The sequence below is a fragment of the Saccoglossus kowalevskii genome, chromosome 2 (assembly GCF_978046115.1).
Source record: "Saccoglossus kowalevskii chromosome 2, keSacKowa6.1, whole genome shotgun sequence".
Taxonomy (NCBI): Eukaryota; Metazoa; Hemichordata; class Enteropneusta; family Harrimaniidae; genus Saccoglossus; species Saccoglossus kowalevskii.
The window spans coordinates 1067330-1085806 of record NC_140642.1 but is presented as its reverse complement, the minus strand read 5'-3'; the positions used below and the strand labels follow the sequence as shown (position 1 = coordinate 1085806).

The 18477-nt window shown below is 33.9% G+C and overlaps 2 protein-coding genes across 3 annotated transcripts in view; one reads left to right on the top strand and one right to left on the bottom strand.

Moving 5' to 3' along the window:
- The window catches only part of LOC100375456 (coiled-coil domain-containing protein 60-like), a 59363-nt gene extending 55903 nt beyond the window's left edge, over window positions 1–3460 (top strand). For both annotated transcript variants that reach the window (XM_085507708.1, XM_085507704.1), the window contains 2 exons: window positions 695–884; window positions 3243–3460. In XM_085507708.1, the coding sequence (XP_085363834.1) occupies window positions 695–884; window positions 3243–3347 (295 nt within the window). In that variant the 3' untranslated portion in view covers window positions 3348–3460. The remainder of the gene's footprint in view (window positions 1–694; window positions 885–3242) is intronic.
- Window positions 3461–17964: 14504 nt separating this feature from the next.
- LOC102802953 (stress-induced-phosphoprotein 1-like) overlaps window positions 17965–18477 on the bottom strand; it is a 76288-nt gene continuing 75775 nt past the window's right edge. The window contains exon 12 of the mRNA XM_085505790.1: window positions 17965–18124. Within this exon, the coding sequence (XP_085361916.1) occupies window positions 18064–18124 (61 nt within the window). The 3' untranslated portion in view covers window positions 17965–18063. The remainder of the gene's footprint in view (window positions 18125–18477) is intronic.

Below are 18477 nucleotides of genomic sequence, written 5' to 3'. Positions count from 1 at the left end.
TTATTCAATAATTGTTATTGGCAGCAACTTGGAAGAATTTTATAGTTTATCTTGTTTGTATGATTAGTTTGCCGCCCTCCCACCATATCTGTAAGATCATGTTTGGGGCTAACCTCATTGATTGGATCATTTACTAATTGAACAGACATTCCAGATAAGATGATCTGCAAACCTCATTACCCGGTAGCTTTTTTGGGAAATTTGCTACCTTTGCTGAACCTTTCAGATTTGTTCATTTTTGCCTTGCCCTTAAGTGAAAGTTCAGGGCATGGTATATTTGGGAAAATGTTTGTCGCCTGTAACTGGTACCTTTTGAGCTCATCTGTGGTCCAGTGTAAATTGATGTATTAGCATGCAATCTGGCTCTGTCAAGAAAATGGGCTGCTACACATATGCATAATCTTTAAGGTATCATAAGAGTAACTTAGATCCAGCATTATAAACCATGAACAAATAAAGTAAATAAAGTCATTCTCTATCAGTGCACAACACCCCAAAACCTAAAGAACCGCTTATTGGATTTTGATGAAACTTAGTACATAGATGCTCTGCCTAATGCACATATTTGACTAGTTTTTGGTTGCAATCTGTGCATATTAATTACCCAATTAGCCTGATTATTAAAGGCTGCATTATCTAGACTATGCCTTAGTCAGTTGTATCATGACTTTTTGTGTGTCTTTCATTCATTAAGGTTTCAAGAACTGATAAAAAATATCCCCCATGGTTTGATTGAAGACAGGAGAGTGGCAGCCATTGTTGATAAATTAGAGAGTATTGGAAACATTGAAAGTAGAAAAATTACCCCACAAAGGTTCTTGAATGTGTTAACTGGATTGAGAAGTTGGGAATTATGTTCACCTGACATCTGTGCAGCAGTTGAGGTAAGGTGTTAATGGTCAAAACAAATATTAATTCAACAAAATTTCATAATTGACCTCACTCACCTCATAAGCAGCCTTGTAAGCTAATTAGTCAACAAGTATATGTCAATGGTATAGTGACCTAATGTGTGTAATTGTCAATGGTATAGTGACCTAATGTGTGAAGTTGTCAATGGTATAGTGACCTAATGTGTGAAGTTGTCAATGGTATAGTGACCTAATGTGTGAAGTTGTCAATGGTATAGTGACCTAATGTGTGAAGTTGTCAATGGTATAGTGACCTAATGTGTGAAGTTGTCAATGGTATAGTGACCTAATGTGTGTAATTGTCAATGGTATAGTGACCTAATGTGTGAAGTTGTCAATGGTATAGTGACCTAATGTGTGAAGTTGTCAATGGTATAGTGACCTAATGTGTGAAGTTGTCAATGGTATAGTGACCTAATGTGTGAAGTTGTCAATGGTATAGTGACCTAATGTGTGAAGTTGTCAATGGTATAGTGACCTAATGTGTGAAGTTGTCAATGGTATAGTGACCTAATGTGTGAAGTTGTCAATGGTATAGTGACCTAATGTGTGAAGTTGTCAATGGTATAGTGACCTAATGTGTGAAGTTGTCAATGGTATAGTGACCTAATGTGTGAAGTTGTCAATGGTATAGTGACCTAATGTGTGTAATTGTCAATGGTATAGTGTCCTAATGTGTGTAATTGTCAATGGTATAGTGACCTAATGTGTGAAGTTGTCAATGGTATAGTGACCTAATGTGTGAAGCTGTCAATGGTACAGTGACATAATGTGTGAAGTTGTCAATGGTATAGTGTCCTAATGTGTGTAATTGACAATGGTATAGTGACCTAATGTGTGTAATTGTCAATGGTATAGTGACCTAATGTGTGTAATTGTCAATGGTATAGTGACCTAATGTGTGAAGTTGTCAATGGTATAGTGACCTAATGTGTGAAGTTGTCAATGGTATAGTGACCTAATGTGTGAAGTTGTCAATGGTATAGTGACCTAATGTGTGAAGTTGTCAATGGTATAGTGACCTAATGTGTGTAATTGTCAATGGTATAGTGACCTAATGTGTGAAGTTGTCAATGGTATAGTGACCTAATGTGTGAAGTTGTCAATGGTATAGTGACCTAATGTGTGTAATTGTCAATGGTATAGTGTCCTAATGTGTGTAATTGTCAATGGTATAGTGACCTAATGTGTGAAGTTGTCAATGGTATAGTGACCTAATGTGTGAAGCTGTCAATGGTACAGTGACATAATGTGTGAAGTTGTCAATGGTATAGTGTCCTAATGTGTGTAATTGACAATGGTATAGTGACCTAATGTGTGTAATTGTCAATGGTATAGTGACCTAATGTGTGTAATTGTCAATGGTATAGTGACCTAATGTGTGTAATTGTCAATGATATAGTGACCTAATGTGTGAAGTTGTCAATGGTATAGTGACCTAATGTGTGAAGTTGTCAATGGTACAGTGACCTAATGTGTGAAGTTGTCAATGGTATAGTGACCTAATGTGTGTAATTGTCAATGGTACAGTGACCTAATGTGTGTAATTGTCAATGGTACAGTGACCTAATGTGTGTAATTGTCAATGGTATAGTGACCTAATGTGTGAAGTTGTCAATGGTACAGTGACCTAATGTGTGTAATTGTCAATGGTACAGTGACCTAATGTGTGTAATTGTCAATGGTATAGTGACCTAATGTGTAAAGTTGTCAATGGTATAGTGACCTAATGTGTGTAATTGTCAATGGTATAGTGACCTAATGTGTGAAGTTGTCAATGGTATAGTGACCTAATGTGTGAAGTTGTCAATGGTATAGTGACCTAATGTGTGAAGTTTGAATTTGATTAGTCCAGGCATGTTAGATATATATGCATTCTTTAAAACAAAATGACTTTGTCAATTTTTTGGCCTTAAAATGGCTGCACATTGACCATCTAGAATCAGATTATGAAACAAGTGCATCTATATGTCAGATATGATTTATGTGTGAAGTTACAACTCAATCTGCCCAGGATTCTTTAAAACAAAATTTTTAACTCCATCTGAAAAATATAATGATACTCATCAAGGGGCCATTATGTTCAATGTATGTACCAAGTTTAAATCAAATCGATTGAGAACAGTTTCTGAATAGCAAATATATATGTATGTGATTAAAATTGGTGCTATTCGACCAACTTGAATCAGATCATGAAACAAATGCATGGGCATATGAAGTTGAACTTGATCGCTCCAAGTGTATGCAAGTTGCAATGACCTCTTCAAAAATTAGGTATTGATTACCTTAATTTGAGATTGCAGAATTATCCCTTGTGTTTTATCTTTTTAGTTTGTGCGGGCCAAAATTGTCAATATGGCAGTGGAGGATTTTGAAGGATGGTGTGAACATTACATGCCTAGGGTGTCAAGAGCTCAGAGTGCACCACCAAGATGAGATTGATGCACACATGGATGACATGTGTGCCATCCTACACGAAGCCAACAGCAACAAACACACAAACACACACACACATAGATGACATGTGTGCCATCTTGCATCAAGCCAACATCAACACACACACACACATGGATGACATGTGTGCCATCCTACACGAAGCCAACAGCAACAAACACACACACACACATATAGATGACATGTGTGCCATCCTGCACCAAGCCAACATCAACACACACACACACACACACACACACACACACACACACACACATAGATGACATGTGTGCCACCCTGGGAATGTCATTGCTGCACCCTGCATCAAGCCAAGATTGAGACCAATGTTCCAAGTAGCACCCCTAGGTTGAAGAGCAAAATTCCAGAAGCCATATTGAAGTTAACCTTCATTTGACTGCATGTGACTATGGGTTTGATGGAAGTACTGGGATGCGAGTTTCCATAGTTACCAGTATCTTCTTCATACAATCCGGTGACATTTTTAAATGGTTGGTGATAGCCAGCCAGGATTTACCGAGAGTTCTCTATTTACATAACAATGGATAGCATAGGAAGCTCTATATTTATTATTCAAGCCACATTGTATCAATTATTATTTTTTAATTATTAAGGTGCTGTATTCGTGGTTGGTTGTTGTTACTGGGGGTCTTCATGCTGTGACCTTTCATTAGTGTCACATCATTACAAGTAGTTTAAGTTTAATGAAGGTTATTAACAAATAATTTCATTTTTTAAAACTTGCGTGTAATTAATAGTACTAAACACCTTAGTTTTTTCAAGAAAATTTTTGTGATTTTTTTTCACCAAGACATCATAAATCAAACAAATTTTGTATAATAACAGGGTACTCTATTTTTATAAATAAATTAAAAAAGTTGTTTAGTCCTTGAATGGTATATGTAATACTTTCATTTGTAGCAGTGTTTTTTTTACTTTAAAGCATCACAGTTTTTTACAGCATATCCATATTATGTGTACAATATAATTTACATAGGTTTTAAACTTTGAAATATCTACATGCCATTTTTGCAAATTTAGCATAGTGCATATTATTAACAAGATCTTGATATTGTCAAAATATACTTTCTATCAAATTTTGAATTAGTTAAATTACAGTGTTGAAAAGTATACCGCATGGAATCCATATTGACAATGGTACAGTATAATTACTGTGGTACTTGAAAACTAACATCAAACATTGTCAGTTGTGAATTTAGTATTATTTAGCTGAGGAAATATTGTTTAATTTTCGATAACTTTTGATTTCTTTATTAAGAAAATTACAGTGATGTACATGTTCACTGCCTTGAACCTCTTCACAATAAATCAAAATACTGGTATATGACTCTACAAACTATAAAATATGTATATTTTTGTAATTTGGAAGGAAACACTTTTGATAATATTAATTTGTGTCTTTCATAACTATACATGTATGTTCAAAATAAAAATCAAAGAAAGCTTAGAAAGAACTCCCGTGTGCTGAGAGTATTGAAGACACATTAAAAATTAATTCAAAATTACTAGTACATGAGATATTGATGGAAAAGCTGAAAACTAATTATGTAAATCAGGTAACTAATATGAACAGAACTATTATTATGCTAATTAGAGAATTAATATGAACAAATTTTAACCCAAAATTAATCAGGCCTGTCTATTGTCCTAGAGCATTTATGTACCAAATTTTATTCAAATATTATGATCAGTAATTGAGATATCAGTGTTAATTAATTATGTTAATTAGGTGATTAATAAGCATAACTATTTACCAAAAACTAATTGGGTTTCTGCATAGTTCTCTTTAAAAGTTTCATTAAAATCCAATTTGTGGTTCTTTATATATCAGTGGAACATTATGCAAATTAGGTAATTAATATCCAATTAAAACTAATCAGGTGTCTGCATAATCCTAGATCTATGTAGCAAGTCTCATTGAAATATGATGATTACTACTTGATATATCAAAAGCTGAAAATTAATTAATTATGCAAATTAGGTAATTAATATGTACTCATATTACCCTAAAAACTATCAGGTCTGTGCAGTGTCCTATGACATCTATGTAACAAGTGTCATTGAAATGTGATGATTACTACTTGAAATATCAAAAGCTGAAAATTATGCAAATTAGCTAATTAATATATACTGATATTAACTTAAAAACTATCAAGTCTGTGCAGTGTCCTATGACATCTATGTACCAAGTGTCATTGAAATGTGATGATTACTACTTGAAATATCAAAAGCTTAAAATTAATTAATTATGCAAATTAGGTAATTAATATATACTGATATTACCCTAAAAACTATCAGGTCTGTGCAGTGTCCTATGACATCTGTGTACCAAATTTCATTGAAATGTGATGATTACTACTTGAAATATCAAAAGCTGAAAATTAATTAATTATGCTAATTAGGTAATTAATATGTACTCGTATTACCCTAAAAACTATCAAGTCTGTGCAGTGTCCTATGACATCTATGTACCAAATTTCATTGAAATGTGATGGATTACTACTTGAAATATCAAAAGCTGAAAATTAATTAATTATGCTAATTAGGTAATTAATATGTACTCCTATTACCCTAAAAACTATCAGGTCTGTGCAGTGTCCTATGACATCTATGTACCAAGTGTCATTGAAATGTGATGATTACTACTTGAAATATCAAAAGCTGAAAATATTAATTAATTATGCAAATTAGATAATTAATATATACTGATATTACCCTAAAAACTATCAGGTTTGTGCAGTGTCCTATGACATCTATGTACCAAGTTTTATTGAAATGTGATGATTAGTACTTGAGATATCAGTGGAAAAGCCGAAAATTGATTAATCATTATGCAAATTAGGTAATTAATATTGCACAGATTTTTACCCAAAACTAATCAAATCTGCGCATTAGTTTGGAGCATCTGTGTGCCAAGTTTCATCAAAATCCAATGAGTGGTTCTTTAGATATTAGTGGAACAGCTAAAAATCAGCTAACTATCATGCAAATTAGGTAATTAATATGCATGGATTTTTACCAAAACCTAATCAAATCTGTGCATTGGCCCAGAGCATCTATGCACCAAGTTTCATCAAAAACAGATGTATGGTTCTTGATATATCAGTGGAACAGACAGACACACACACACACATACAGACACACTAACTGCAAAGACTCCCTTTTTGTGCTTCGCACACGGGAGTCAAAAAGTCTTCCATGAATGTAGTTTATGCAGATGAAAAAGGCAAATCTATGCATGGTCAGATTCATATTTTAGGTTTATGTGCACTTCTAATAGAGCAAATATGATATTGTAAACCACTATTATATCACAAAAATAAGTCACAGGCAACTAGTTATTGTATGAGGCAATAAAGGCATTAAAAAAAATGACTTACAAAATTATATTACAAGCAACGCCCTTAAAATCTGAGTAATAAAAATGTTACTGTTTACAGAATCCCAGTTATACTAATTGTGCAATTGCTGTTGAAAATATATTTCTAATATGAAATATCACCTTGAGTACAAGTTTAATATATGTCCTATTGTATTACTGAATTCAATGAGATGTGATTTCATTTGCCATCTTGAGTTCCCATGGCAACAACCTCCTTGCATGCTCTACTACAAATCTCCCTACACAGTACATCTGTTCATATTAGAATTCAATGATGTATTTCATACATATCTTAGACATTGATTATCGATAATTGCTACTTGCAGTAATCCTTTACTTGTTGTGGTCTTGATTCATTGCATTGTAGTCAAAGCAGTTCACTGGCCTTGTATCAGTAAGTGCCATCCACAATAGCATGGGAAGCTATCGAAAGAAAGCTGTCATAGCAAGGACAGAATAGAATTTGGGGAAATTTGAAGGATTTTTCAAGGACATTCAACTTAATAAATATTTTTAACAAATTGCAAATGATGCAGGAAATAAAAATTTATATACAAACTTTTACATGGATGTATAATTGCTATTTCATTGAATAATGTGTTTGAATTTGACATGGTTGTACGCTACATCCCACTATGAATAATGTGTTTGAATTTGACATGGTTGTACGCTACATCCCACTATGAATAATGTGTTTGAATTTGACATGGTTGTACGGTACATCCCACTCGTGTAACTTCAGTATGAATGCTATGTACAAATTGTCTACAAAACTCAGCACCAGATTATTTTCAAATAATACATTTCCAGAGCTGTGCTTAAAATTTTAATATTTCCCTATTATGAAGAAACTGCAATCCAGTTTGTATCTATGTTCTGAATTACAATTTGTGATCAATTTATTTTATTATGCGTTATATGCTACACTGCTGGCACAGTGAGTTTTGCACAGAGGCAGTTTATTTTTATTAACATGATGTATCACTTGTTATACAAGTCTTTTTTTTTAACATAAGTCTTTTTTTATAGAAGTTGTATAGAAATTATTTGTCTTTTAGATTGAAGTATATGCACTGGAATTTATAAAATTTATACATTTTTTTTATGAAAGATGGAAATAAAATCCAACATGCTCAAAACAAGTATGTGCATTATTTTAATCAATAAATGTCCAGATTTGTTGGTGTGAGGGCGCTCTCATGATTTGTGAGATTGCTCAATGTCTGACTGTATTATAAGGATACTAGAAGATTTAATTTCATCTCTTGCAATCAAATTGTAAATTAATATGGCAGTACTGTATTCACAAGTTAACTACATAATTTTGATATCTGACCACACTCAACTGAGTTTATAATTCATGAATTGTGCAGCAAGACAATGAATTCTAATATTACCTTTTCACACAAGCCTAATTAACTGGATTTTACCTGAAAAAATGAATAACTATTCACTGTTGACCCTCTAAAGTAACTTGGAATAATACTTGGACTAAGTATGTTGAGCAATACATATACAAGGATATAAATTGTGTTTTTCAGAGAAAAACTGATTTACAACACATCACCTGCTAAAGTCTCCATAGAAAAGCCAAAATGAATGGGAAAATGTGGCAAGATGTTGAAAAAAATGGTCATGAAATTTATTCTAGGAATAAATAAAACCATGAGGTAAAAAAAAGTGTTTTTTAGTTTGCCTGTAATGTTAATGAAGGATGATTGTCTTGTCAGCATTGTCATCCTGGTCATTACCGTAACTCTGTTCCTTGTGTTTACTACTCATGCAATTTTCATCCGATCATTTTTAAACGTAGATCTTGCCCAATTCAATTATGGTATGATTTGCTCATTTATTTTTCAAAATATTCGTAGAATTTCACCTAAAATTGTCTTTTTCTTATGGTTACAATAACTCAAACAGTTATTCTCAAATATTGTCAATCGCTATTGAAAGGAAAAGTATATGAAGGGGAAAATGTGTGTCTCATCGTTGTCGTTCAACACACTCAAATATTGTCAATCGCTATTGAAAGGAAAAGTATATGAAGGGGAAAATGTGTGTCTCATCGTTGTCGTTCAACACACTCAAACTGCACAGTTTGGAAAGTTTAACAAGGTGCATGATTGCAAGTTATTCTTGATTCCACTCAGTTCCTCTTTGTACAACAAGGATATACTGATGTAATTCGTTATTTCACAAGAATGAACTTACTTTTCATGATTTAATTAAGCAGTATTCCACAACTTTAAAAGGGTGTGTAATCAAATGAAAAATGAACAAATTTTTAGTAAGATTTATGCAGCAAAAAAAAAATGACAGTTATAGACTGGACCACAATTAAAACAGCCTAAGCGACTCTGGACTGAAAACAAATATCTTGTCCTTCTTTAATCAGTATCTTGTTATGCATAATAGTATTTTTCAAACTAGTACATGCAAGATAGTATATAAAACCAGAAAGTTAGCAAATAAAAGAGAAATATCAGATTTTTGTGATACTAGAGAAAGTCTAGTTGATACTGATTTGTTGGATGTAATAAAAGGCACAATTGGTGCTGGATTACATATTGTTTCCCCTTCATATAATCTGGATAACACACCTGCAGCCTCAAAATGCCTTCAAATGCATTTTATCAATCAAAATGGGCAAGCTATCAATTATTACACTATGTTCTATCTCCATGTTCTGCAAAAATAGGGGGTTTAATTGTTTCAATACATTCAAGATCAGAACATGTACAGGACAGTTTGCATATAACAGTGTTTTATTTGGTTTCCATGGTTGCTGTGTTTGAGAAGTCTTCTGAAGGACTAACCCAACAGCCAGCATTAATTTTATTCTGTTAATTAGAGACAATGGATGGACGTCATGAATCTCTACAAACATACAGGTCATCTTTTGTTATACTTTCAGTGTCTTCAATTGCAGCTTGAAGGCTTTCTTAGTATACTTATACTTTTAAACTTTATTAAACACGTAAAATTCCCCAGGAGGAATTAAAATGGTTACATTTACACTAAACAAAACTAGACTAATAATACAAAACATTAAGACTAAAGTAATGGTTAAAAAATGATAATAATAATAATCGAAATAAAAAAAAAAAAAAAAAAAACTTAAAAAAAAACATGAATAGTATTAAATCCCACTAACAGCAATAATAAAGGTAGAAGAAACCATTGTTAAAAAAGTAATAACAATAATGATGCGTTAATGCATTAAGGGTTAACAATTTTGGAGGTGTTGCTGTCTTAAGTCGAGGGCAGTTTTAATGAATTGTCCGAGTGTGATATGAAATGAGGTAAAATTATAACTCATTGTCAGTGCAAATTGTTCATTAATTGTAAAATTATCAAAATTATTAATTTGTTTCTTACATTTCTCAAATATTAATTTTCTTTGGTCATTGTAAAATGGACAAGTCATGATGAAATGTTGTTTGTCTTCTATTTGGTTTTTTGTGCAAAGTTCACATACTCTTTCTTTTACAGGTGTTTTTGGTTTGGAATGTCGTCCTGTTTCTATTTTTAAATTGTGGTTGCTTAGTCGAAATTTACATAATGCTTGTCTTAGTTCAACATTTTTCAGTGATATCAAATAGTTTTCTAATTCAAATTTATTTTTAAATTTTCTGTATGTTCTCAATTTATTACCCTCTCGATCATTATTCAATTCTTCTTTCCAGTACTGTTTAAATTGTTTTTCCAACTGTATTTGTAAATTTTTGTTTTCAGCAGTTGTTGTTATTCTGTCCAAATTAATTATTAATTTAGTAATAAAATATGTATTGCAGTCAGATAAAAAAAACGAAGTGATCAATATGTGATAGCAAATTTTGGAATCCTGTCAATTTGTTTGCATATATCAACTATAATAATCAAACACTTATAAAAATTAAATATACTAATATCACAAATGGATTATTGAAACCTTAGTTACAAGATATGTTACAACATGCACCTATTTGAGTTACATTAAAACAAATCAAAGTGCAAGTTGATGAAATAACATACTGACCATGGTGTTACGGGACTGTGACTACACAAATAACTTTACCTTGTTTTCTTGTTTTTATTTTTTTTATCGCAGTTTCTATTCTTGGAATCTTTGTAGCCTCTTCTCAAAGAATTCAGCTTCCACCCAGCTATGTAGCCCGTGGTAAAAATGAGCAGTGTTACTCAATTCAATATCTGCTCCCATGATGGCTGATTATTTTTCCAGTCTTTCTATCAGGGGGAATCTGGCTATGTTCAGTTGTATTGGGGAGTTTCACTTTCTTTGATCATGTGATAGCATAACAATAGGAAAGATTGAGAGAAAACTAAGACCTGAGTATCATGCACCTTTTACAAACAAACGAGAGTACAATGGGAAAAATACAATAGTCATGAAGAGTGAATGGACTTCATTGTCTGGTAGTTTATTTGAGGAATAGAAGGTGCACATGAAGGTTACAACACAGCAGCAAAATAAAGTACATATTTGAATTTATTGTGTCATCATGCTTTATGATTTTTGTCAATGCACCCTATTAAGGCTACATTTCATTTATAAAAAAATGGCAGGTTGCTCAATCATAAATACAATTTTTGACTCCCATGTGCGAAGCACAAAATGGGAGTCTTTGCAGTTAGTGTGTCTGTATGTGTGTGTGTGTGTGTGTGTGTCCGACTGTTCCACTGCTATCTCAAGAACCATACATCAGTTTTTGATGAAACTTGGTGCATAGATGCTCTGGGCCAATGCGCAGATTTGATTAGGTTTTGGTAAAAATCCATGCTCGTTAATTACCTAATTTGCATGATAATTAGCTGATTTTTAGCTGTTCCATGATTGTTCCACTGATATCTAAACAACCACTCACTGGATTTTGATGAAACTTTGTACATACATGCTCTGAACAAATGCTAGGTTTTGATTAGTTTTTTGTAATAATCCGTGGATACTAATTACCTAATTTGCATAATGATTAGTCAATTTTTGGTTTTTCCACTGATATCTCAAGTACTAATCATCACATTTCAATGAAACTTGGTACATAGATGTCATATGACACTGTACAGACCTGATAGTTTTTATGGTAATATCAGTACATATTAATTACCTAATTTGCATAATTAATTTTCAGCATTTGATATAAGTACTAATCATCACATTTCAATGAAACTTGGTACATAGATGTCATATGACACTGCACAGACCTGATAGTTTTTATGGTAATATCAGTACATATTAATTACCTAATTTGCATAATTAATTAATTTTCAGCATTTGATATAAGTAGTGAGCATTACATTTCAATGAAACTTGGTACTTACATACTCAAGGACTATGCAGAGATTGATTGTTTCCGATAAATATTTGTGCATATTAATCACCTAATTTGCATAATGATTAGTCAATTTTCGGTTTTTCCACTGATATCTCAAGTACTAATCATCACATTTCAATGAAACTTGGTACATAGATGTCATATGACATTGCACAGATCTGATAGTTTTATGGTAATATCAGTACATATTAATTACCTAATTTGCATAATTAATTAATTTTCAGCATTTGATATAAGTACTAATCATCGCATTTCAATGAAAATTGGTACATAGATGTCATTTGACACTGCACAGACCTGATAGTTTTTATGGTAATATCAGTACATATTAATTACCTAATTTGCATAATTAATTAATTTTCAGCATTTGATATAAGTAGTGAGTATTACATTTCAATGAAACTTGGTACTTACATACTCGAGGACTATGCAGAGATTGATTGTTTCTGATAAATATTTGTGCATATTAATCACCTAATTTGCAATAATTTTCAGCTTTTCCACGGGTATCTTAAGTACTAATCATCGCATTTCAATGAAACTTGGTACATAGATCCTTTAGGACTATGCAAAGACCTGATTAGTTTTAGGGCAAATAATTGTGCATATTAATAAAAAATTTGCATAATTAATTTTCAGCTTTTCTACTGATATCTAAAGTACTAATCATCACATTTCAATGAATCTAGAATTATGCAGACCCAATGAGTTTCTGGTAAATATTTGTGCATATTAATCACCTAATTTGCATAATTAATCGACTTTCACACTGATATCACATATCAATGAATGTACATGGATGCTGTAGGACAATAGACAGACCTGGATAATTGTGGGTTAAAACCTGTACATATTAATTACCTAATTTGCATAATTAACCAATTTTAAGCTTTCACACTGATATCTAAAGTACTAATTATTCCATTTCAATGAAACTTAGTACAAAGATGCTCTAGGACAATGTACAAACCTAATTAGTTTAGGGTAAAAATCTGTTCATATTAATTCCCTAATAAGCATAATAATTCATAATTTTTTGGTTCTAATCACATTTCAATTAAACTTGGAAACATAGATTTTCTGTTACATTGCACAGACCTCATTAGTTTTACACTCAAATCTGTTCATATTAATTTTCTGATTTGCATAATTAGTTTTCAGCTAAGTAATTTCGAATTATATTTAATGTGTCTCCAATACTCTCAGCACATGGGAGTTCTTTCTAAGCTTTCTTTGATTATTATAATAATATAGAAATTGATATTGTGAGTAGTTATAAATATTTAGGTATGGAGTTTAAGCCAAATGGAAAGTTTGATTTGGAAAAAGAAAATTTATATAAAAAGACAGTCAAAGCATTTTTCTTTATTAAAAAATCTCTTAGTGGGTCTACCAAAATTAATATAAAAACTTAGCTGAATGTCTTTGATCATGTTATTAGACCTATATTAACATATGGCTGTGAGATTTGGGGGATAGAAAAGTATACAGACAAAACAGTCATCGAAAAAATTAACATAAAATTGTGCAAACTACTCCTTCAAGTTAACCAGTCTGCAACAAATTTGACTGTAACAGGAGAACTGGGTAGACATCCACTGTCAGTATTTATTAATAAAATGATGATAAAATACTGGCATAGATTATGCACTGTGAAAGAAAACACTCTAATTCACGAGGCAATGTCTTACAATATCGACAACAAAACAAAGTGGGCAACAACAATCAGTCAAATAACTGGTGTTGATAATATTAATGATTACTGGAAGGGGGATAGTAAAAGTGTGAAAGGAGTTTTAGAAAAAATAGAAGATGATTATTCAAAAAAGTGGAAGAGTGACATTAATTTAGAAAAATCTGATTCAGGAGAGCTCAACAAACTTCGCACCTACAGGAAGTTTAAAACAAACTTCAAAATGGAAAAGTATTTGATGGATGTGAATAATTCAAAATATAGAAAATATATTTGTAAATTAAGAATTAGTGACCATCAGCTTATGATTGAGAAAGGGAGGTATACTAGACCAAAAACAAAACTGGAACACAGAATCTGCACAAGATGTGACAATAACTCAGTTGAGGATGAGTACCATTACATTATGGACTGCCCACAGCACAATAAAATGAGGCAGATACTTTTTACAGACTTACATAAGGATAATCCTAATTTTACTTCAATGGATCATTCCGATAAATTTATTTACATTATGACAAACTGCCACATTAAGCTTGGTGTGTTTATAATGCAAACAGGTGTGTATTAATAAAACACCTGATTCTGTACTACCTTTTAATTGCCTTTTAATTAATCTGTTATTTTATTTTTTTGATTATCCTTTTTACTTTTTTTTTTATTTCACTTGACTATGTTCATCTTGTATAGAAAGAATAATGTCAATAAAGTTATCTTTATACCACAAGGGTAATTCAACAAGACAGAGCATGACATTTTAGGATGGAAATGTCAAATAATGAAGTCAAAGCATAATCCGATCTTCAATTGAGATTGCCAATATTTACTTCAGATCATACATGAAATATGTAAATAAACAGTAAAGACGACACTGAATAGCCCCCATACATGGACAGTTAAAAATCACTATTTTACTTTAAAGCTATTACTATACCATATTATTATACCATACATTAATAACTGAACTAATTCAGAAGTGCAGTCAATGTTCACTACTAGCAAAAATCGATATCCAATATGCCTTTCGGCTCTGTCCCGTGAGGAAAGATGACTGGAATCTCCTTGGTTTCAAGTGGCTTTGATGTTACTTTTTCGACAGAGCCCTCCCATTCGGCCTCAGATCAGCTCCGTACCTTTTCAACCAGCTAGCCGAAGAAATTCAGTGGATCATCACCCAACAAGCAAACGCACAGAACCTCAGATACTACCTGGACGACTATTTGGCTGTTGGTCTTCCTAACTCGCACGCATGGCTTCACGTCATGAACACCATGCTATCTGTGTGCAAAGAACTAGGCGTTCCTATCGCCAAGGAAAAGGTGGAAGGCCCCTCATCCACGCTCACATTTCTCGGGATTGAACTAGAAACTGTCAAAATGGTCATCAGAGCACCAAACGACATGTTGAACGATCTACTACAAGTACTCCCCACTTGGCTCCATAAAACCTCCAGCACGAAACAAGAGTTCTTGTCACTGGTGATTGGCACGTTGAGCTTTGCTTGTAAGTGTGTGCCTGCCGGACGTATTTTCCTCCGTCGCATGATCAACCTCAGCACATCTGTCACCAATATTAACAGCATCATAGCATTGACTTCAGATTTGAAGTTCAGTGGTGGTGCGACATCATTCTTAGAGTCTAACTGGTCACCTGCTCCAAAGCTTGAACCCTTCACAGACGCATCATCATCAGACGGTTCCATTGATTGCGGCGACTTCTTCATTGCCATTGGTTTACCATACCATGGCCAGCAGATTTTCCAACAACCATTGAATGGAAGGAAATGTGTCCTAATTTCATCGCTTGTTCAATTTGGGGACATTCCTGGCACGGTCAACGCATACTATTTCACTTAGACAATGAAGCTGTCTTTAACATCTGGAAGAAAGGATCAACACAATGTTCAAATATCATGTGCCTTGTCTGGGCAATCTTCTTTGTTGCTGCAAAAGGAAACTTTCATGTTATGATCACCCATATTAATGGCGTCAATAACTCTATTGCCGATTCACTTTCTCGTTCACAGATGCAATGCTTCAAGCATCCACCCAAATGATAAACTCATGCTATGGTCAGCATTTATGGTCGCTTTCTTTGGATTCCTAAGAGTCAGCGAATTTACTGCAACATCGCCCCAGCATTTCGACAAAACCTGTATCTTACTGATTGAAGACATAACATGTGCAATCGAGCTACACCTCCAGCTACGTACCTCCAAAACAGATCCATTTCGTCATGGCTGCATCATCAAAATTGCACCTTCATTCATCTCAGTCTGTGCAGTTTGTGCGTACACCAAGTATCGCAGCACCTGTGCCTTATCGCTCCAAACGCCTACCTTCCAGTTCCACTCCGGGAGTTGGCTTACACGTCAAAGCCTAACTACCCACTTGCGTTACCTGCCGTACCTCGCATCTTCTGCGGACATTCATCATAGGCGCCTACCTTGTGGATTTTCAACCTCATGCGACTCTCACGCTGGCATCTCGTTTGCCACATCTATGTACTCGTGTTATGCCGTGGTGCGATCTTTGACCATCCAACTTTGTACTCGCTCGTTATTACCATGCTACCTTAATTTACAATGAACTATATTTCGCTTTAGACATTTACCCTGGCATGTTTGTATCATTTTTCACTTCAGTCGTGACCACCACCTCTTGCATTATATATATCACGAGCAACATCACAGTTATGTACTTTAATGCTACAACGATTCCCAAGTTCATTTATACCAATTCCTCGACTTGGCAATATCATTTTTTGGGGGCTGACCCCTGCGTTGACTGGCCTTGATCAAGTACCATGCTAATCTATCCGTGATGTGCATCAAATCTGCGACTCACATCACAGAACAGGTTTCGGCGACGACGCTTGACCATGGCTCACACCCCCTCTGCTCTCAGCCAAGACTTGGTCTCTAGTGTCGATTTTTAGCATTAATAGTATGATTATGCGTCAGCATAGTCTGTGTTAATGCTGGGCAACGACGCTTCAGTCTTAATATAATCCCTAACACATGACTTGTGCAACGCAAGCCAGTCGTGATCCCCCGCATTATGACATCAACGTGTGCCCCCATTCATAGGCATGTGACCTTCCATCTCGTGTATGCCTGGCCCACGCTATTTCCATTCACATGTATACTCTAAGCTCGTACTCTTGTGACGGTCATTTGCCTAATCCTACTTGCCATGCAGTCTTCAAGCTTTCCTGTTGTCTGCTACGCCTTAGCATAGTCATTCCATGTTCAGCAAGCGACCTGAACCCGCCTCTAAGCTATCCCACCCACCCGCTACCTCATATTTTAAAAATTCAACTTTTGCATCAACCTGTATTACATTTCAACATTATTTCAACAAGACATATGAATGTCACAGTCTCCGTTATTTGATTATAAAGTAGTACAAGGAACATCTGTGAATGAATATGTACTCTATGTGGGTACAACTCATCATAAAGTGATTTCCCATAATCTAGTTTTGTACTGACAACTAAAAACTTCCACTGACCCATGTTCAGAATTTACTAAGTGCAACAAAACTATTTGTCATACAAGAATACTTGCTCAAGAAACTGCCTTCATAAACCTGAGTGAACTTTGATGTACATGACTTCTTTGTTAATTAAGGTCTTAGTATATTACCAGAACCTGGGTCAAATCAAAGATCAAATAACTGCATTGTTTTAATTTGACTATTTTTGGGAGGGTGTGGTCATTATTGCCAAAAGCACATCTACTTGTGCCAAGGTGTGATGATACCAAATATGAATAAAATCGACACCATGATGGTGGAGATAGCAGCAAATAACTGCATTGATCTAATTTGCATATTTGTGGGATGGTGTGGTCATTACTGTCAGAAGCACATCTACATGTGTAAAGGTGTAATCATACTAAATATGAATAAAATCAACACGGTGGTTGCTAGGATAAGAGCAAATAACTGCATTGATCTAATTTGCATATTTTTGGGAGGCCGTGGTCATTACTGTCAGAAGCACATCTACTCGTGTCATTAAACAGATGATAAAAAATAGTAGAGAGTAAAGTAAAAGTCAGCCTTTTATGCTTGTGAAATATTGTTTTCTTTGATACATTGTCAATTCATTGCCAGCATACAATGGGACACGCAGATAAAGTGTAAATGAGTTCAAAAGACAACACAACAATTCAGTATAGAATATTAGTATCATTTATTTGATAAAACACAATCAAATTATTTCACAATAATTCACTGCACTTCACATCTGGACGTTTGTAACAAAGTGCTATATATATGCCATGATAAACTCATTAAATGGAGTTTTATTCGCCTCTAATGATGTAAGCCTGTGAACAAAATAATATAAAAAGAATTGCAGAGATATATTAGTGTCAACTAGGAAAATACAAAAATTTACTATTCTTAAGGAAATATACAATTCAGTAGATCAGTTGTCGATATCCTGGAAACTAGGATATCACTGCTGCCCTCCACTGATTATCATCGCTGCCCTGAACGGATTGTACCAGGGAGATATCATCGCTGCCCTCAACTGATTGTACCAGAGAGATATCATCGCTGCCCTCAACCGATTGTACCAGAAAGATATCATTGGTGCCCTCAACCGATTGTACCAGAAAGATATCATTGGTGCCCTCAACTGATTGTACCAGAGAGACATCATTAGTGCCCTAAACTG